The sequence below is a fragment of the Equus asinus genome, chromosome 3 (assembly GCF_041296235.1).
Source record: "Equus asinus isolate D_3611 breed Donkey chromosome 3, EquAss-T2T_v2, whole genome shotgun sequence".
NCBI lineage: Eukaryota > Metazoa > Chordata > Mammalia > Perissodactyla > Equidae > Equus > Equus asinus.
In genome coordinates this window covers 100736908-100760692 of record NC_091792.1, presented here as the reverse complement: position 1 = coordinate 100760692, position 23785 = coordinate 100736908, and the positions used below count along the sequence as shown (strand labels likewise).

At 33.5% G+C, this 23785-nt stretch overlaps 1 protein-coding gene across 5 annotated transcripts in view; it reads right to left on the bottom strand.

The window, feature by feature from the left end:
• The window catches only part of CNOT6L (CCR4-NOT transcription complex subunit 6 like), a 98642-nt gene that overhangs the window by 29078 nt on the left and 45779 nt on the right, over nt 1-23785 (bottom strand). For 4 of the 5 annotated variants that reach the window (XM_044766192.2, XM_044766193.2, XM_044766194.2 and 1 more), the window contains 2 exons: nt 8697-8786; nt 11-79 (listed from right to left, as the gene is read on the bottom strand). In XM_044766192.2, the coding sequence (XP_044622127.2) occupies nt 11-79; nt 8697-8786 (159 nt within the window). The remainder of the gene's footprint in view (nt 1-10; nt 80-8696; nt 8787-23785) is intronic. The other variant, XM_070505581.1, reaches the window with a different exon arrangement.

The following is a 23785-nucleotide window of genomic DNA, read 5'->3' as shown; positions in this document are numbered from 1 at the left end:
AATTATTTACCTGATGGCAGAATTTGGTCTCGTTCTTTTAATGTAATCCATGGCCTCGGAGGAAGCTGCTCTGGATGAACTGGAAAACAAATTTTTTTAAACATAAATTAATTTCATGTGCTTCTAAAATCAGTATCATTTACTTTATAATGTTAAATCAACTTTTGTTTTTTCTTCAGCTATAATGGCCCATAAACTGACTTAAAAATCTAATACTGAAATATAATGAAAATTTATAAGACAAGAAAGTTTAAGAAGTGCTATGCAAAAAACACATAAACATACAAAAAGAATATTAGAAAACTCCTTAATGTCATTTCCAACTACACAGTATTTATGAAAGCACCTATTCAAAACCTTAAGTAGGATCTTATGTCTTAAGTACAGATGTAAACTGGGTTGACTTAGCCTTGTTCCCTGCTGGGAAATCAAAGCTGTGTGAAGTTCCAACATACTGATGAACTAAAATACTCAAATATCTTTAAAGTAGAAAATCACATATGAACGTATAATAAAAATTAATAAATTTTCTAATGGGGCTATCATTTCTAATTTTAATCATTCTCCCTTTTATAATGTCCATGCAGAGCAAGAGATTAGAACTACACTATAAAAAGAAAAAAGGCAGGCACTGGTTAAACATTAATTGCTCAGATATCGTTATCAATACCACGGAACTAAATGCTACCCAACTACCAAATGAAAGAAAATTCACTGAGTTAAGATTTAACTACCCCTTTTTCTTCTTCCTTTTAAAAATATTTGCAATTCTAGGACATTTGATTCAAGTTTGCAGATTTGCTCAGTGTACTGGCTGAGAAATACATTCTTTTAAAACAAAAACACTCCATCTTCATTCAGCCACACAAATTTTAACCAAAGTATCCAAGATATTAAAAAGTGTCACTTTACTATTTTGGTGTTCCAAAAAGTGTACCTAAAGGATGCCTGGTTTTAGCATCCATATTTTTCACAAAGTGGAATGAACATTATTTTGCACATTCCATATGTAGCCAGGAAAGAAATGAAGGTTATCATAAGATGACAAATCATCCAGCTGGTTCAACATACTCAACTCTGAAAAATAATCACGCCTGCTAGGAGTGCCATGCACAAATCATGTCAACTATCTCAAAAATAGAAAGCCCAACATACAAATACAATGAAATGCAAACAAGCAACTTTCCAGTTGTTGGGATCCTTATTAGCAAATGGTTAAAAATTCAGAAATCAAGAAAATTCTCAAAATAAAACAAGTACGGTGATGTCAACGTTTTGGTGCTTCCCAAATCTTAACTAATACATTTTAACTAATATGTTACAATATATCAGGTACAAATGAAACACATAGCATTCACCAATAATGTCTGGAGAGCCAACAACATAGGAAAGACATTCTATCTCACTAGTAACCAGGAAAAATAAGTTGAGATAGGATGTTTTTATCCAGGTTGACAAAAAAATTTTAAGTTTACTAACATCCAGGGTCAGTGAAGAAACTGACATTTGCACGTATAGCTGGTGGGAACATACACTGGTACACCTTTCTGGGAGGACAAACTGGATCATATTTTAAATTTTAAAACATCCATGCCCCTGTGACCCAGGAATCCTATTTCCTGGAATCAGCCCTATCAGCTTAAAGCAGCACGCAAATAGATGCTCATTACACCATGTTCATGAGAGCAAAAACAATGGTAAATGGCTAATATTCATTTTACAGAAGTCTATGGTACAGTTTAAAAGAACAAGGATAGATACACGTACTAAAGTAGAAAGATATACAAACACTGTTTAGGAAAAAAAAGTAGAAAAACATAATGATAAAATACGACATTTTATTAGAAAAAAAATTTTAAAACACATGAAAAGAAATACCATAAAACTTCTACTCATTTTATTTTCATATGTAAATGTCTATACAAATATCTACAAGGATACAAACTCAACTTACACATGTGTACTTACATGCAGGGGTCAAAGGAAATTCTAGTCTTATCTGAGGAATTTTAACATTTTTTACAAGGAGAATATATATTCAAGTGTAACATATACTTTAATTTATTTAAAGATGAAACTGCAATGCCAATGATACAACAAAGGATAGGAATACTGAGTTATACAGGCTACTATCAAATAAAATAAGTGCCCATCACCAGATGAATGGATAAACAAGATGTGGTGTGTATATATACATATATATATACATGTATATATACACACACAATGGAATATCACTCAGCCATAAAAAAGGACAAATTTGTGCCATTTGCAATGACATGGATGGACATTGAGAGTATTAGGCTAAACAAAATAAGTAAGACAGAGAAAGACAAATACCATATGATTTCACTCATATGAGGAAGAAACAAACAACAGATAAGGAGAACAGATCAGTGGTTACCAGAGGAGAAAGAGGTCAGGGGGAGGGCAAAAGGGATAGAGGGGCACATATTTTTGGTGACAGACAAAGACTAGACGATTGGTGGTAAACATAGTGCAGTATACACAGAAACTGAAATATAATAATGTACACCTGAAATTTATACAATGTTATAAGCCAGCATGACCTCAACAAAATTTTTTAAAAGTTAAAATAACTAAATAAAGACTGTTTAATAGATAAATATGTATGGTCCTAGACACAGTACTAGAATTTGGATCAAAATTGAAGATAAGTCTGTTCTCATCATAAAGAGAAGAGACAGCAGTTAAGATCTTAATAATCTCTCAAGATCATACCTAAGACGTGATAAAACAGTAATCCTCCCATTTTTATCTCCCAAACATGCCACACTAGGTGATAGACAGCCCTGCAACCAGCCCTGGAGCCACCAGGAATAAACAGGGAGGAAAAAATAGAAACCAAGAAAAGCCTGACTTCTCTGGGCAACAGAGCAGAAAAGGAGAAGCCTAGTGGGGACTAGGTGGGAAATCCACACTCAGTGGCACAGGTGAATCAATGTTGCTGATAGTAACCTCTCTAGCAGAGCCCAAGCAAGCCAACTCATCCTATATGTCACAGTGGCCAGCAGCACTGGGCCCGGACTCCCCACAGCGGAGGTGTCAGTTAAGCCTGGAAGGGCTGACAGAATCCACATGCTAAACCTAAACTAGGCAATTGCCTGCTACACCTGAAATTTAAAAAGGATCAAAAATCTCCTAATATTCAAAATATCCTGGGAACAACTGAAAATTTTGGTCATACAAAAGACCACGAAAATCACAACTTAAGTGAGAAAAGACTATCAACAGACATCAGCATAGAGATGATTCAGAGGTTGAAATTATCTGACAGAGATTTTAGAGTAGCCATCATAAAGTTGCTTGAAGAAGTAATAACAAATCCTCTTGAAACAAATGAAAAACTAGAAAACCCAAGCAAAAAAAAGTTATATTTTTAAAAAAGGACCAAATAGAAATTACTGAACTGAAAAAATTCAATAGCCAAAATAACAAAACTCACTAGAAGGGCACAATAATAAAGACAACAAAAGATAATATGAGTGAATTTGAGAACAAATCAACAGAATTCATTCAATACAAACAATAAAAAAAAAATAAACTGAAAAAAAATGAACAAAGTTTGAGACCTGTGGGACTACAACAAAAGCTCTAAGACTCATACAACCAGAGTCCAGAAAGAAAAGAGACAAAACATGGGTTTAAAAAGTATTCTAAGAGATAATGACTAAAAATTGCCAGATTTAGTTAATGACACAAACCTACAAATTCAAGAAGGTGAGTAAGCTTCAAGTAGAATAAATCCAAAGAAATACACACCAAGAGACATCATCATTAAACTGCTGAAAACTAAAGACAAAGAATCACAAAAACATCAGGGAGAAATGACACATTACCTATAAGGGAACAAAGGGTTTCTCTTCTGAGACCATGACAGCCAGAAGTGGCACAACATTTTTCAAGTGCTGAAAAAAAAGAACTGTCAACTGAAAATTCTGTATCCAGCAAAACTATCCTTCAGAAATTAAGGGGAAATAAAGATGTTATCAAAGGAAAACTAAAAGACTTTGTTGCTAGCAGACCTACCCGTAAAGAATGTCAAAAGGAAGCTCTCTAAACAGAACAGAAATAACAGAAGAATTGGAACATCAAAAAAGGAAAGAACAAAGACAGTAAAATTAGCAGTAAATAATAGATCATCCTTCTCCACATGAGGTTCTTAAATCATATCTGACAGCTGAGGCAGAATTTTAACATTTGTGTGGTCCTCAATGTAGGTAGAGGAAAAGCTAGAGAATTGTATTTTAAAAGCGGAGAGGGTGAAGGGACATAAACCGAAGTAGGCATCAATAATTCACTTAAAGTGACAAAACACCATTATCAGTAGACTGTGTTAAGTATGCATATTGCGATATCTAGAGCAACCACTAAGAAAACTATAGAAGGTCATATACTCAAAAACAGTATAAATAGGGCCCAGCCCAGTGGCCTGGTGGTTGGGTTCACACACTCCACTTCAGTGGCCTGGGGTTTGCTGGTTCAGATCCCAGGTGTGGATCTACACACCGTATATCAAGCCATGCTGTGGCAGGCGTCCCACATGTCAAATAGAGGGAGATGGGCACAGATGTTAACTCAAGGCCAATCTTCCTCAGCAAAAAGAGGAGGGCTGGCAGCAGATGTTAGCTCAGGGCTAATCTTCTTCAAAACAAAGAAACAGAAAAAACAGCATAAATAAAACAAGATGTAATCCTAAAAAATGTTTAGATAACCCACAGGAAACCAAGAAAATATAAACAAATAAAGGAGAAACAGAGAAAACAGGTAATAAAATGGCAGACTTAAGTTATACATATCAATAATTACTTTAAATGTAAATGGTCCAGATACACAAATTAAAAGACTAGAATCTTGGTGGAGTAGACAAAAAACATGATACATGACTCAACAGTATGCTGTCTACAAGAAACTCACTTCAAATACAACAACATAGTAAAGTTGAACATAAGAGAATGAAAAAAGATATACCATGCTAACATTAAACGAAAAAAGCAGAGTGGTTATCAAAGACAACACTAGGAACAAAGAAAGTCACTACATATGATAAAAGGATCAATCCATCAAGAAGATGTAGCAATCCTAAGTATGTATACACCAAACAAAAGAGCTTCAAAATACATGAACCAAAAACTAAGAGAGCTGAGGGGCTGGACTGGTGGTGTAGCAGTTAAGGTCTTGTCCTCCAATTCGGTGGCCTGGGGTTCACTGCTTCAGATCCCAGGTGTGGACCTATGTACAACTTATCAAGCCATGCTGTAGCAGGCATCCCACATATAAAATAGAGGAAAATGGGCACAGATGTTAGCTCAGGTCCAGCCTTCCTCAGCAAAAAAAAAGGAGGAGGAGGATTGGCGGTGGATGTTAGCTCAGGGCTAATCTTCCTAAGAAAACAAAAACAAAAACCTAACGGAGCTGAAAAGAGAAACAGACAAATCTACAATTATGCTTGGGGATTTCAACACTATAATGCCAGCATCTGATAGGACTACTAGACAGAAAATTAGAAAAGACATAGAAGAAGTGAACACGATCAACAACCAACATGATCTAGTTTACATTTATAAGAAGACTGCACTCAACAAATATGGAATATATACTTTTTCAAGCACTGATGGAACATTCAGCAAGAGAGACAATAAAACAAACCTCAGCAAAGTTGAAGGAACTGAAATAAAACAGAATATGTTTTCCAACTGGTGCCACACTGGAATCAAACAAGTATAACAGAAAAACAACAGGAAATTAAACAATACATTTCTAAATAATCCATGAGTCAGAGGAAGATGCAATTACACTAATCAGAATGATAATGAAAATACACGTATCAAAATTCGTGGAATGCAGCTAAAGCAGTTCTGAGAGATTTATAATGCTACATGCTTAGATTATAAAACAGGAAAGATCTCATCAAATCAACAACCTAAGTTTTTACTCCAATGAGAAAAAGAATAAAATAAACCCAAAGCAAGCAGACAGGAGGAAATACTAAGGCATAGGGAAACAGAAAAGTTAAACATAAAAGAACAGAAAAAGATACACAGTGCAAATTCTAACCAAAAGAGAACTTATACAGCTATATATTTTTCATGTAACTCTATTAACATCAAAGGAGTAAGAACACCATAATGATAAAAGCTTCAAATAACCAGAATGATGGAATCCATGAAAATAGACATTTGAAATATATAATTAAAAGATTCTAAGAGCTACAAGAATAAACAAATCTACAAAGTGAGAGATTTTAACATAGCTCTATTAGTAATGAATAAAAACAAAGTAATCAGTAAGTATATATGACATATTCAAACAATTAATAAATTTTAACATACATAGAATGTAGCACCCAGCAACTACAGAATGCACATTTTTTTTAGTGCGTACTTAACATTTACAAAAATTAAGCATGTACTGAGTAATAAACAACACATTTTAAAAACTTAAATCAATGAGAGTACATTCTCTCACCACAGTGGAATTAAGCTAGGAATCAATGACAAAGAAAACTACAACTCCCCTGGAAATAAAGAAAAAAAACTTCTAAATGACTCATTAGTCAAAGAAGAAATGATGACTATCAGAAAATATGCTGAACTGAATGATAATGGAAAATAATACACTTAAAATTTGTGAGATGCAGCTAAAAGCCATGTTTAGAGAGAGATTTATAAATGAATGCTTTGGAGAAAAAAAGAAAGCCTGAAAGTTAATGATTTAAGTGTTAAGATGGTAGAAAAAGAGCAGCAAATGAAACCCAAAGAAAGCAGAAGGAAGAAATGAGAAATTACTGATATTGGAAAAAAAAAAAAAAACAACATATAACAGAGAGGAACAACACAGCTGAAAATTGGTTCTTTTTTTCCTAAAGAAAATATTGATAAATCTCTGGGAAAGACTATGCATGAAGTAAATATTGGCAAAACAAATGATATCTAGAATGGAAAAGAAACATCACTATACCTCAAATGGACATTAAAATATCATAAAAAGATATGCTGAACAATTTTATATCAATAAACTTGAAGATTTAGATAAAAGTGGCAAATAACCAAAAAACACAACTTTCAGAAACTGATAAAAAGAGAAACGGAAAATCAGAACAGTACTATAGTTATTAAAGAAATTAAATCAATAATCAAAAAATTCCTACAAAGAAACCCCAAGTTCAGATGTACTTTACCAAACATTAAGAAAGAATACCAATCTTCAAGAAACCCTTCCAAAAGATATAAAATGAAAAAATACTTCCCAATAAATTTTATGAGGCCAGCATAACCTTTCTATGAAAATTTGACAAGGATACTGAAGAAAGGAAAATTACTGGCCAATCTCACTCAAACTTACATGCAAAAAATCCTGAGTAAAATATTAGCAAACTGAACACAAGGATATATAAAAAGGACAATAATATATTACAACCTCCTTTGGTTTCTCCCAGGAATACAAAGGTGGTATAATATGAAAAATAGTCAATACATTTACCAAATTAACAGAATAAAGGATAAAAATCATATACTCATCTCAATAGAGAAAAGGCATTTGATGAACATTTATTCATACTAAAAAATAAAAACTCTATCAAACTAATAGAAGAAAACTTTCTTAATCTGATAAAATTTATATAAAAACTACACTAAACATCATACTTAATCATAAATTACTTAAAGCTAATCAACTATGAAATTAGACAAATATGCTCATTACCACCACTTTTAGTTAGCTTTTTACTGGTGGTCTTAGAAAGTGCAGTAAGGTAAGAAAAAGCAATCAAAGACAAAAGAATTAGCAAGAGAATAATAAAATGTCATTATTTACAGATGATATGAATGTATAAATTGAAATAAAAAATGCATTAAGATGAAAAAGAAGGTAGCAAAGTGGCTGAAAATGTATTTGCCAAAGGCATTTAGCAAGATGGTTGAATGCCAATAAATATACAAAACTCAACTGTATTCCATAAATCAGCAATAACCACTAAGATTTATTTTCAAAAGGACTGTAAGAGCATCAAGAAAAGTCAATACCTAGAATAAATTTAATAAAAAATGTGCAAGACCACTACAGAAACCTAAAACTCAACACAGAGAGAAATTAGAGAAGGCACAATAAATGAAAGAATATTACACATTGTTAGAACAGAACACCCAGTGTTGTCAAGGATAGACCATATGTTGAGAAACAAGGCAAGACTCTATAAACTTAAAAGAATTGAAATAATAACAAGCATCTTCTCTGATCATAATGCTTTAAAGCTAGAAATTAATTACAAGTAAAAAGCTGAGAAAGGGACAAAGATGTGGAGACTAAACAATATGTTATTGAACAAGCAATGGATCACTGAAGAAATTAAAGGAGAAATCAAAAAACATTTGGAGACAAATGAAAATGATAACATGCCATAGCAACTCATATGGGATGCAGCAAAAGCTGTATTAAGAGGGAAATTCATCGCAATACAGGCACACCTTAACAAACAAGAAAAATCCCAAATAAGAAATCTCAGTATATGAAAAGAAGAATGTCCCACTACCATGGGATATACTAATGGCAGCAACTCCAAATCTATAAGCAATTATTAAAAAAAAAAAAAAAAGGTCAGATGCTCTTAAGCAATATGTGACATATTAGCTAGCAGTAATATCTGCAGAGTTCACCACTTTGTCATTAATAGTTACCTGCAAGATTGTCAAGCATGAAGTTCAGTAGCTTTCGGGTTCCATCTGGGTCCTGGTATAAATTGAGAATATCCTGTGATAAAGGATTGCCTAAAGCAGAAGACAAAAATAAAATCTGTAAGACTTACAACCGCAAGACCAGACAATTTCTAAAGTGAAATTTACTGTATTTAATCTGTTACATAAATTTAAAGAAATTACATAGATTTAAGGAAATATTCTCTTTGTTAAGACTGTCATAAAGAAAAACTTCAAGAGTTATACTGCATAATTATAATTTAGGTTTGTCAAAATCACATATATACATACATACATAAACATATCTATATTCATCTTGGTTAATTCTGAAGTAACATCACAACTTGGCACCTTGAAGTAACCCCTATAGGTTCTACATTTATCTTTGAAGACTATATTCTAACTGAAGGACAAATAGCCTTGTATGAGAAAGAATGAGTCACACAAAAAAAGAGGGAAGGTCTTCCCAATTAGAATATTTATGGAGGAAAAGAAGACTTTAAGTGAAAAGAAAATGTATTACACCAAGATGAATTAGTGAAATGTGAGAGGAAAGTAAGAATTATTTTAATGACAGTGATCAAGGATATCTGAGAACTAGGAATACAGGTTTACCAAATATCAAAAAACAAGCTATTGTTAACAGTCTATATTTTCCCTTAAGGAATAAAGAAGACAAGCATGCAACAACAGTCCAGAACACAGATTTGAAAAAACAAAAACCATGGAACTTCCAGAAATGAACAATAAACAAACAAAAATCTTCAGTGCAACATACATCCACCAGAATGGCTAAAATTAAAAACTACTGACCAAGAAAGTGTTAGAAACAATGTGGGGGACTTGGAACTCTCATAAATTGTTGGTGAAAATGTAAAATGGTACAACAACTATGGTGAAAATTGGGTTGGCAGTTTCCAACTGACTTGAAAGTAGGAAACGGAAACTTTCTGGGGTGACAGAAATACCCTATATCTTGAGCTAGGCAGTTGTCACACATGTATACTTTTGTCAAAATTACTCAAGCTGCATACTTAAGTATTTGAGTATTCTAGTGTTGTAAGAGTAACTCAATAAAGTACTAGGTAAAAAAATCATGATGAATGAGTTAGGACCAGTAGATTAGACACAGGTGAAAATTAAGTTAGTGAACAGAAAAAAATACATTCAAAGAAATTACCCAAAATGTATCACTGAGAGTCAAAAAGATGTAAAACATGAGATGGTAAAACATAAGGGAGTTAAAATAAGAAATCTTAATATACATTAAGTTAGAGCTCTAGAAAGAGAGCACAGGACTTTGGTTTTTGGTGCAACATGTAAAGAGGTTGGAAGTTGTCACTCTTGCCCTAACAATCAAGGTCATAGGGCAACCGCGACACTGAATACAAACAGGCAGACACAGAGAATCACAGTCTGGTGCAAGAAGCCAAAAGCAGAAGCCCAGAACTGGAACTAGTATCAGTTGGAATACTTTAAGTCATAATTGACAAACTGCTGGAGGCTCAGAGAAGATTAGCTTGAGAGTTAAAAACTTGAGGGGACTCAGTCTTAGGGGCCCCCACACTTCCTCGAGTTTTACCTCCAAGAGCACCACCAACTTCTCACTATAAAGACTGGAGAAAAATCCCCTCATGCTTCTGGCAGGGGAGGGTGAAAGCAATGTTCCTCCTTAACAAGTCCTCCCACAAGGGAAACTATTTACCAGAATAAGAGCAAGTACAGTTTTACCAAAGCCTAACCAAGCTGGGGTAAGAGAAATACCCGACACTCCAGCCCTCTCTAGCCTGAGGCGGGTGAGAGGGGACAATACCCAACTCATTAAAAGACTGAGACCTAAGCATGCAACTACAGGACTCTCCTCCTCCTTCCACACCTCACCACCACATCAATAGAGCTCCTCTATAACAACAGCGGATTACAGCTAAAAGAACTGCAATCTCAGACTCTATTTAAAGAGTCTCTGGGAAAACCCAAAGACAACAGAGGAGATAAAAACAAGGACACCAGAGGAAATTTTACACTCTGACACACAAGAATAGCAAATAATAAACACAATCTGGCCAGAAAGAGAGATTAGAGAGAAGTGAGAAGAGACAATATTTGAAAAGAAAAAGGCTGCAAACTTTCAAAAGCTAATTTTTAAAAACACGAATAAACTGATACAAGAAGCACGATGTATACAAAGAAGTTTACAAAAGGACTTCATTTTACATTCTACTGAAAACTAGAGAATTCCAACAGCAAATAGAAGACTTTAAAACCAGACAGGGAAAAGGACCAATTACTTCAAAAGAAAAAACATGCAAATGGCAATGAAATTCATTAGCAAGAATGGAAGCTAGAATACAGTGGAATAATAGCTCCAAAGACTGCAAGATGGTATTTGAGACTTCAACACTCCTCTACCAGTTTTTTTTTTTTTTTAAAGATTTTATTTTTTTCCTTTGTCTCCCCAAAGTCCCCCAGTATGTAGTTGTATATTCTTCGTTGTGCGTCCTTCTAGTTGTGGCATGTGGGACGCTGCCTCAGCGTGGTTTGATGAGCAGTGCCGTGTCCGCGCCCAGGATTCGAACCAACGAAACACTGGGCCGCCTGCAGCGGAGCACGCGAACTTAACCACTCGGCCACGGGGCCAGCCCCATTCTCTACCAGTTGTTGACAGAAAAAGTAAACAGAAAATCAGTAAGATGGAGAAGACCTAAACAACACTGTCAATCAACTTGAGCTAACTGATATTTATACAACACTTTACTCAAAAACAGGAAAATATACATTCTTTTCAAGAGCACATGAACATTACCAAGAGAGACCATATTTTTGGCCAGAAAACAAACTGTAACACATTTAAAAAAGAAATGAAATCACACAAAGCATACTATCTGACCATAATAAAAACACAACTAGAAATCAACAAGAGACAGATACCTAGAAAATTCCAAAGTACTTTAAAATTAAACATCACACTTCTAAATAATCCAAGGTCAAAGATGAACTCACAGGGAATTTTAAAATGTTTTAATTTAATTAAAATGAAAAACACATTATCAATATTTGTAGGATGCAGTCAAGTCAGTGGTTAGAGGTAAATTTATTGTGTTAAATGCTTGCATTAGAAAAGAAAGATCTAAAATCTATGATCTAACTTCCATTTTAAGAATCTAAAAAAAAGAAGAGCAAAGGAACCCCAAAGAAACAAGGAAGGGATTAATAAGCATAAGAGTAGAAATTAGTAAAATTTAAAACAGAAAAACATCAGATTACTAGTGAACCCAAAAGATGGTACTTTGAAAAAGGAAATAAAATTGATAAACTTATCATTGATAAGGACAAAAAGACACAACTTATAAACATCAAGAATGAAAAAGGGAACAGCCCTTGAGACATTAGAAGGATAAGGAATGTTAAGAAAATTTTATGTCTACAAATTCAACAACTTAGAAGAATTCCTTCAAAGACAGAAACTACCACAGCTCACTCAAAAAGATAGAAAGAAAACTGAATAAAAATGGCAGAGTAAGGACCTCCAAAAATTTACCCTTCCATAAAAACAGTAACAACAACAACAACAAAAATTTCAGAACTCTAAAAATTAACCAAATGATTGTAGCAACCCAGGAGTGTTTATTAAAGAAAAAAGGCAGAATATGTGTAAGGACAGCAATTTGTGGAGTTTTAACTTTTCCTGGTTCCTCATTACCAGGGCAGCTTGGCAATCACCGGAGCAACTAAAACTGAGCTGGAGATCTTTCAAAGCCTCATTCTCAAAGACTGGTCATTGTCTGATGTTTGTGGTGGTTCCTCGATTCTTGTCTAGTGCTAAAAGACTTCTACCTGGAGGACAGGGGAGTGGGTCAGGGGCATGTTTGAGGAAACCATTACTGGCAAATGCTTTAATTTCATGGCTGACTGAGGTCATGGAAACAGCTGAGGCAAACAATAGACTAACCAAAAAGCTTAAAAGGAAAAGCTCAGGAGTAAGACGTCAACAGGGGCTTTGTAGAGTTCTGACGTATTCCTGGGAACCTAGAAGGCTATCCATATGTGAAAGGCTAGGCACAAGCTTAGCAAAGACCTAAAAACAGCCTAAGCTCTCACCTCTCTCTGACCTTGAGGCTTTGCACAAGTAGGAAGTGAAGACTAAGGCAGATTTATAAATTTCCTGGCTGAGTAATGAAGGTGTGCCCCAAAACACACACAGAGCTACTTGGCCAAGAGCAGGAAATTTACCGGTTCCTGACATTTAAGGAAATCTCTGTTCAAGCATTAGCTGACCACTAAACTGAACAGAGATGTCCATGGGCACACATGATAAAGAATATGAGCTTTACAGAATTAGTTCTGAAAAGTCACTAAAGCAACAAACAGCAAATACAACAACAAACAACCCTGTGGAGGGGAGAGATTCTGATTTCAGAGTTGCCACATTATTTAAAATGTCCAGTTCTTAACAAAAAATTATGAAGCATGCAAAGAAACAAGACAGCCTATGTCCCATACATTAGGAAAATAAAGCAATCAATAGAAACCCAAGGATAATAAACACTGTACCTGAGGAATTACTAGAAAAGATTTTAAAAATCCACTATTTTAATATGTTCAAAGAGCTAGAGAAAATCATGTCTAAAGACTTAAAAGTATGAGAATGATGTCTCACCAAATAGAAAATATCAAAAAAGAAATCAAAACTCTAAAAAGGAACCAAATAGAAACTACAGGAAAGTAGAATGAAAAAATCACCAGAAGGGCTCAAGAGCAGTATTGGACAGGTAGAAGTAAGGATCTGTTAATTTGAAGATAGGTCAGCTGAAGTTATAGACCCTGAGGAAGAGAAAGAAAAAAGAATGAAAAAAATTAAAGAACAAAGAAAAATTAACAAAGCTCAGAGATCTATCAGACAACATCAAGTGCACCAAGATTTGTATAAAGGGAGTTCCAGCAGAGGAGAAAAGAACAGGAAAAAAATTTGAAGAAATATGGCCAAAAGCATCCCAAATTTGATGAAAAACCTTAACATACACATCCAAGAAGCTCAATAAACTCCACGTAGCATAAAATGAAAGAGAAATGCACCTAGAAAAATTATAATCAAACTATGGAAAGACAAAGAGAAAATACTGAAAGCAACAGGAGAGTAGTGATTCATCATGTACTGATTCTCAATAAAATTATCAGCTGATTTCTCATCAGAAACTATGGAAGCCGAAAGGCTGTAGAATGACATACTCAAAGTACTGAAAGAAAAAGTCAACTAAGAATTCTATATCTAGCAAAACTCTCCTTCAAAATTAAAGGAGAAATTAAGACATTCCCAAATAAACAAAAACTGAGTGAGTTCGTCACTCAGACCAGCCCTACAGGAAATACAAAAGGGATTCCTTCAGGCTGAAATGAAAGAGCACTGGACAGTAACTTGAATCCACATGAAATAATAAAGAATACTAGTAAAGATAACTATATAGGTACATATAAAAAACAGTATAAGTGTAATTTTGGTTTTTAACCTCTTTTTTCTCCTATCTGATATAAGAGACAATTGCATACAGCAATAATTATAAATTTATGTTGATGGGCACAGAATGTATAAAGGTATTTATAACAGCATAAAAGATAAGTGAATGGAACTAGAGGTGCAAAGTTTTTTTATATTATTAAAACTAAGTTGCTATTAACCCAAATTACACTGCTATACACTAAGACGTTCATTGTAATCTTCAGGGTAGCCAACTTAGAAAATAATTCAAAATAATACAGCAAAAGAAACAAGTGAATTAAATTGACACACTGGAAAATATTCATTTAACACAAAAGAACTCATTCAGTGAGGAACAGAGGAACAAAAAGGACATGAGATGTATCAAAAAAATAGCAAAATGGCAGACATAAATCCTGTCTTATCAGTAACACATTAAATCCACATGGATTAAACGCTCTGATTTAAAAGCAAAGATTAGCAAGATGAATAAAATACAACTCTTTATATGCTGTCCATAAAAGACACTCTATAGATTCAAAGACACAAAATAGTTTGAAAGTCAAAGAAAAGAAGGAGGTATGCCAGGGAAACAGTAACTAAAAGAGAATGGCTATTCTAAGAAAAAAGGAATAACCTCAACGTCGTGTACCAATGAAAGAAACTGAATTAGTAATTAAAAATTTTCAACAAAGAAAATTCTAGGCCCATATGGTTTTACTGGAAAATTCTAACAATAGTTTAAGAAAGCAATAATACAAATGTTATGCACATTCTTCCAGGAATAAAAAGTGTTAATAACACTTTCCAACCCATTTTACGAGATCAGCAGTACTCCGATATCAAACCAAAGACACTGTAAGAAAAACACTACAGAACAATGTCTTATGATCATAAATGTATAAATCTTCAACAAAATACTAGCAAACCAAATCCAACAATATATTAAAGAGACTACATAATGACTAAGTGGTATTTAAAATGGGAATAAAAGGCTGGTTCACCATCTGAAAATCCATCAATGTAATTCAGCACATAAACAGACTAGAGAAGAAAAGTTACATCATCATCTGAACCATTGCAGAGAAAGCCTTTGATCAAACTGAACTTGCATCAATGACAAAAACTCTCAGCAAATGTGAAATAAAAGGAAATTTATTTAACCTGAAAAGGCATCTACCAAAAAACTTCCAGTTGATATAATTAATAGTGAAAGACTGAGTGCTTTCTCCCTAAAATCAAGAACAAGGCAAGGATGTACACTGTCATCACTTCTATTGTCCTAGCCAATGCAATAAGGCAAGAAATTAAAAGAATACATATCAGAAAGAAGAAAGTGAAACGGTCCCTATTCACAGATTAAAATTGTGTAAAAGCTCCTAGAAGTAATAAGTTTACAAAAGTTGCAACAGATACAAAATATTTAACAAGCAATTGTATTTTAATTCTATACAATGCCAATGAATAATTGGAAATTTAAAAAGCTATATCATTTACAATAGCATCAAAAATATCAAATAAATATAGCAAAATATCTGCAAGATGTGCATGCTGAAAACTACGAAACAATAAAGAAGTAAAAGTAAAGAAGACCTGCATAAAGGGAGAGGAAGACTGTATTCACAGATTGGAAGATGCAATACTAACTCACAAGATAAAGCTATTGAATCTCTAAAAACTGACATACATATTCAAGACAATCCCAATAAAAATTCCAGCAGGATATTCTGCAGAAAATATAAGCTGATTCCAAAATTTATATGGAAATGAAAGCATCTAGAGATGTCAAAGCAATTATGAAAAATAACCACAAAGTTGGAGAACTCATACTACATAATCTCAAGGCTTCTCATAAAGCTACAGTAATCAAACGTTTTGCTATTGCATTGATCAGTGGGACAGAATAGAAAATCTAGCAGTAGACCCACATGCATTTGGGTCAATTGAATTTTAACAAAGTTGCAAGGGAATCCATGTAGAAAGCATAATCTTTTCAACAAATAGTGCTGGACTGGATGTACATATGCAAAAGAACACACCTTGCACCATATACAAAAATTAACTCAAAAGAGACCATAGACCTAAAGGTAAAACCTAACTTCAAAATTTCCAGAAGAAAATCTTCATGTATTTGGAAGGCAAAGATCTTAGATGTGACATCAAAGACATAATCCATAGAAGAAAACAAACGATAAATTGAACTTCATTAAAATGGAAAACTGCTCTTTGAAAGGCCCTGTAAGGAAGACAGAAACACAAGCCAGAGATTGGGACAAAACAGTTGCAAAATACTTACCTGAAAAGAACCTGAATCCAGAATTTATAATAAACTCTCAAATCTCAGTAATTAGAAAGCTGCAACTCGATAATAGACAAAAGACAGCAAATAAACACAAGAAAATATACACTCTATCACTATTCATTAGAGAAATGATAATTAAAACCACAAGAAGATATTACTACATCCTATTAGAATGGCAAAAATAAAAAATACTGATAATACCACATGCTGACAAAGATGCATGCCAACTAAAACCCTCTCACATTTTTGGTGGGAATACAAAATGATACAGCCACTACAGAAAAGAGTTTGGCAGTTTCTTATGAAGTTTACTATATATCTATCATACAACCTGGCAATCCTACCCCTAGGTATTTGCCCAAGGAAAATAAAAATTTATTTCATGCAGAAATCTGTATTCAAATGTTTAAAGTGCCTTTATTTCTAATCATCCATAACTGGAAACAACCCAAATGTCCTTCAACTTGTGGACAAAAATCTGTGGTATATTCTCAGCAATAGAAATGAACTACTGATATACACAACAATACAGATGAACCTCAAATGTATGATGCTAAATGAAAGAATCCAGACTCAAAAGGTTATATAGTGTATGTTGCCATACATAACATTCTGGAAAAGTAGTTGCCAAGGGCTAAGTGTTGGAGACGGCACTGACTTCACAGACACAAATGAATTTCGAGTGGCGATAGAACAGTTTCATTTCTCAATGGTAGTAAGTGGTTATGCAACTGCATATGTCTACTAACATTCACCAAATGTGAATGTCTTCAACATTCCCCAAAGGGGTGAATTTCACTACATATAAACTATAGCTCAGTAAAAACGTTGCTGAAAATTCAATTTTTTCAAAAATGTATTCAAGGTACAATTTTAAGGATAACCACTAAGAATCTAGAAAAAAAATGTACAAATTCCAAACCAACAGAAAGTATACAGAAACAAACAATGGGGGGGAAACATTTTTAGAAAGGCAAAAAAGAAGAGGAAAATCACAAAGAGTAGAATCAAAAGGTAGGATGGCAATAACACAAAAATATAAATAATTACACTATAGATAAGGCAAGTGAATCCATGCATTAAAAACAAAATAAAGTCTGACTGGATTAAAAACAAAGTCCAGTTAAGTGATACACCTAAGCATAAGTACACAGAAAGGTTGAAAGTAAATGGATAAAAAAAGATACATTAGACAAACATTAACCAAAAGAAAACTTGCATAGCTATATTAGACAACATAGACTATAAGGCGAAAACCCTAAGAAGGGAGAAAGAGGCTCACAACCTAATATCAGGTTCAATTCAACAGAAAGTATAGCAATATATACAATACACACCAATATATAAATATACTTGATATATCTAATAAAATAACCTGAAACTATATAAATCAAAAGCTAACTGAACTACATGGGGAAATGAAGAAATACACTATTTCAATGGAAATTTTAGCATAAATATCTTAACTACCAAAAAAGCAAATAGTCAAAAAGTCTAAAGATATAGAAAATCTGAGCAACAGAACTAACAAACTTGATCTAATGGACAAATACATACACTTGTGCCCAGCAATTAGAGAAACAATATTCTTTTCAGATACAGTAAAACATTTACAAAAATTGATCACATACTATGCCATAAAGCAAGAATCAACAAACGTCAAAGCACTCGTTCATACAGGCTACCCTGTCTAAAATGCAATCAAGTTTAAAGCTAACAATAAAAAGGCTAAATTTAAAATCACATACGCATGGAAATTTTAAATAACTGAAGAGTCAAAGAAGATATAAAAACCTATATTAAAAATACTTAGTGTTTTCCATAGTGGCTGTACCAATATACATTCCCACTGCAGTTTACAAGAGTTTCTGTTTCTCTATATCCTCTCTAACACTGGTTATTTCTTGCCTTTTTAACAATAGCCATTCTGATGGGCACAAGGTGATATCTCATTGTAGCTTTGATTTGCATTTCCCTATTAATTAGTGATGCTGAACTGGTATAGGACTATGGAAAACAGTATGGAGATTCCTCAACAAATTAAAAATAGAACTACCATATGATCCAGCTATTCCACTGCTGGGTATTTATCCAAAGAAAATGAAAACACAAATTTGAAAAGAGATATGCACTCTTAGGTTCACTGCAGCATTATTCATAATGCTGGAAGCAACCTAAGTGTCCACCAATGGATGAACAGATAAAGAAGATGTAGTATACGTACACACAAACACAAACACACACACACACACACACACACAGCAATACTAAGCCATAAAAAAGATGAAATCTTGCCATTTGCAACAACACAGATGGACCTTGAGAGTATGAGACTAGGCAAAGTCAGTCAGATGAAAAAAAGACAATTATGATTTCACTCATGTGTGGAAGATAAGCAAACAAATACGTAGACACAGAGAAGAGACTGGCAGCTACCAGAGCAGGAGGAGGTGGGGGAATGGGGGAAGAGGTAGGGGGTAAGTAAAGGGGCACATAAGTATGGTGACAGATGGCAACTAGACTTCAAAACATGATGTACACCTGAAATTTATGTTACACATCAATGTCACTCAATACAAAATTAAAAAATAAAAATAAATAGATGAAAATATATCAAGAGAATATTATGAACTTTTTATGCAAAGAAATTCGAAAAGGTAAAAAGCTGACAAATTCCAACAGTTCCGATATGGTCCAACAAAACTGACTGACTAACAATTAGAAAGCCTCGATAGTTCTAGTAACTACAAACATATTGAGGTGGTACAAAAAAAAACACGAGGCAATGATAATTTTATAGAGTTGTTCTACCAAAATTTCAAGGAACAAATTAGTTCAATCCTACACAACTCTTTGAAACAACGGAGTAAGAATAATAAAAACACAGGTCTATCTTACTCATGAACATATGTGAAAAATTCCTTTAAAAATTCTATTAGGAGAAGCAGTCCACCAGGGACTCTGTGCTTCCCCCGCTCATTCTTGGTAAGTATGAAAGATTCTGAGCTAATCTGTCTCCTGATACTAAGCAGTTTCTGTAGCTAGTAACATAGGTAATAAGTCAGGACAACTACAGCAATACTTTCAAATAACTGTTTGATCCCCTGCAGAAGCAGGACTAGCTTTTTCCTGCTTGCTACAAGATTTGCTGCTTGCTTGAAAAGTGCTGGACCCTTGACACGGGATTACTCAATTGCAATGCAAACTCACTGTGTACATAGCATTTGTCTGGGTCCATCTTGTTGCCTGAGTAATAATGTTCTTTGTCTCTGACCCAGGAGTCTCATGTCTTCTGCCACCATCCATGAAACAATAAGTGGTTAACTTACTAACTTGTAAGTAGGGCAAAATCTCTGACCCTTCACAGTTCTTGACAAATATTATTAAAATAAATCCAGCACTGTGCAAAAGCACCAAGTTGGGTTTATCTCAAGAATGCAAGTGTGGTTTAAATTGGAAAAAAAATATATAAACAGGTAATTTACCACCTCAATCTATGAAATGAGAAAAATAATATAATCATCTCAATGATGAAGAAAAACATTTAATAAAATTCAGCACTTAAATAAGGATTACTAACGTAGAAATAGAAGGAAACTTCTAGAAACTAAAAAAATTTTTCACCAAAAATATAGAGTAAATATCATTCTTAATGAAAAAACTTCGAAGTATTTCCTTTAAAATTGGGAATAGAAGCATACCCAGTATTGATTCTTCCATTCAACATTGTACTAAATATCCTAGTCAGTACATTAAAATAAATTAAATATACACACATTTGAAAGAAACAAAACTGTCATTATGATTATCTGCATACAAAACCTAAAAGAATTCACAGACAAATTTTTAGAAAGAATGAGAATTTAGCCAAGAATGAAATAAGATCAATTTTTTAAAAAATTTTATCTCTAAATCCCACCAGCAAATAAGCAGAAAAAGCAAGTTTAAAAATAGAAAAGACAGGGTTTACAATAGGAACCAAAAACGTATAAGGTACCTAGAGACAAATCCAACAAAAGACGTGCTTGACCAGTCAGTGTGCAGAAAGTTATAAAATTTTATGCAAAGACATTAAGTAAGAACTAAACAAGTGGAGAGAGCATCTAAATTCATGGACAGGAAGATTCAATATAATTAAGATGTCAATTTTGCTAAATTAATTTAGACATTCAATGCAATTCTGAAGTCCCAACAGCATTTTTAACAAAACTTAACAAGCTGTTTTTTAGTATGAGGAAGATCCAAGACACTCAAACTGCCAAGACACTGTAAAAGAAAAACCTAAGGGGACTTCCCAAAGCAGATATTAAGTCTGAATATAAAACCATAATAACTATGATAAATTAGTAACTAGCACAAGATTAGACAAATTGATTACTGGATATACAGAATGGAGATCCCAAAAAAAGACCGAGAGACATAGCTGATATATGAGAGAGGTGATTTTGCTTATCAGTGGAAAAAGAAAAAACTATTCATGAAATGGTGTTGAGACAATTGGTTATTCATAGGGAAAAACAAGATTAGATCTCTCCCAAAATTAGACCCTTCATACCATATTAAAAAATCAATTCCAAATGAATGAAAGAATTAACTATCAAGAGCAAAACTTTACAACTCTTAGGAGATAATACAGGAAAACATAGTTCTGACCTGGAGTGGAGCAGGGTTTAACTAGACATAACATGCACTAATCAGAAAACAAAACAATAAAAATATCAAATCTATTCATTAAAAGATACCAAGAAAGAAAACAAAAAGAAAAGCCACAGGGGGTGGCTCCATGGCTGTCTAGTTAAGTTCACATGCTCAGCTTTGGCAGCCCAGGGTTCACTGGTTCGGATCCTGGGCACAGACCTATGCTCAGCTCATCAAGTCATGCTGTTGTGGCATCCCACATAGAAGAACTACAATTACTTACAACTAGCATATACAACTATGTACTGGGGTTTGGGGGAGCAAAAAAATAGAGGAAGATTGCCAACAGATGTTAGCTTAGGGCCAATCTTCCTCACCAAAAAAAGAAAACAAATGTCACATAGTGAAAGAAGATATTTACAACATAAAATAGACAAAAGTTAAGCACTCCTACAAATCAGTAAGAAACAAATACTCTGAGTGAAAATGAGCAAAAAACATCAATAGCAATTTTCCAGAAGAAACATGGCCAATACATATGTGAAAAGACACTCAATCTTATTAGCAATTAGGAAAATGCAAATTAAGAGTACAACTAAAAACTATTTCATACTCAATAATGAGGAAAAATTTTAAGATATGACAATACTAAATGTTGAGAAGAAGACAGAAAAATGGAAACGATATTATTTTGGGGAGTCTATTTCAGTACAACTACTTTGTAAAACATCATGGCATTACCTAATAAAGCTAAGGATATAAAGGCCTCTACAACCCAACAATTCCACTCCTCGGGACTCTAATCAAGAGAGATATACAAGGATGTTCACAACTGCATTACTTATAGTAGCAAAAAAAGGAAAAACAACCTAAATATCTACAGTAGAATGAATAAATCACAGCATATTCATAGATCAGAACGCAATACAGCAATGAAATAAACTACAACATAACCAAGTTCAAAAGAAACAAGTCAGAGAAAACGACATTCAGTAGGATTCCATGTATATAGAAGTTAAAACACCTGTAACAGATACATAAATAAGCCCAGTTCTTGTACATAAAAGGTGCTCATCACTACCTGCTGAATGACTGAATGAAAGGTAAAGGATACCTAACACAAAATTCAGGACAATGATAACCTGTGGGGAAAGCAATGAAGAGGTAATCATGAAAAGGCACACAGGAAACTCACAGGGTACAGGGGATGTACACCAACAAGGTGGATTGTGCCTATTTCCCAATAACCTCACCAACAGTTATTTTACCAAATTTTTGGAATTCTTCCAATCTGACAGGTGAAAACTGAGTATAGTTTCAATTTGCATTGTTATGATTATGCATAAGTTTGATTAACTTTCTATATTTAAGAGCCATCTGAATATCCTCTTATATAAACTATTAATACGCTCTCTACTAGGTTACTGTTTTACTTACTGGTTTCCAGAAGCTCATTATGTAACACAGAAATAAATACTCTGCCTCCTATATGAATGACAATTAGATTTTCAAAGTGTATTTTTTAAAAAGGTACTGAGAATGTTGGGTAATGGGTGTATACTTATTCATTTTATTTTCTTTAAAATTTATGTTGTTCTTCTTTTATATTATATTTCACAAAAAAAAAAATCTACAAGTAAAAGAATCTTCTACTGCCATGGTCCATTTTATTTTAAGAGAGAGAAGTCGTTCTTGTAAAAAAACTAGAAATTTTCAATTATTGAAGTTCTAAATTTTTTATGACTTGGGACCATCAATGTTTAATGCCTGAGGACAACCCTTTGGCCCATATGTCAGAGAAGATATTGCCTTAATATGAATTCTAAATTATTTAAAACTATGTTATTATATGTTAAACAAAAAATGTTATTATAATTAGTATGAAAGTGTGAATTTGATATTTCATGAATCTAAGATTATAAAAAATGACAACCATCCTATAATTTTTTTTAATAGAAAGGAACAGACCTACACCCACTCCAACTCTAGCTGGATGGCAGTTTCAACTATAAGAGTAAGATTTAACATATAGAGAATAAGGTGAAATGTCCCAACAGTTAAATTTCAAATGCCTTAGGTTAAGGTTCAAGAAAATTCTTTAGATATAAGTATCCCCTGTCCACTTCATACATGATTTAAAAAAATCAATAAAATCTTAGAGAACCTAAAAACACAAGACTTAGATCATTCACATAATTATCCAATTTACAAAGGGTTAAATATATAAGGAAGCCTAGTATCATTTCAGTCATTTCAACCAAAGTCAGCATTCTTTATATTCTTCTTCGAGCTTCGATCTTAATGTTCCATGATACGATATAAACAAAGGCAAATAGAATATGTTCACAAAGACTCAAATAGTCTTTGAACAAGGAAATAAAATATATAAAGGTGTATACTTTACAAGGCTTTGATTAATGTTCATTCCTCACGAACACAGAATAAAATGTTTAAGCAACATAGGACATCTGTATTTATTCCTCTGAATTCAAAATAAACCTTTCTTCCTATGCTATGCCATAAGAGAAAATTATACAAATTTCAATATTTATATGAATTGAGTATGACTTTCATCTCAAACTGAGATAAGATCGTCAGAGGAGCCTGCATTTTGAATTAATACATTTTATTTAGAATACTGGTATACTTGGTTTTATT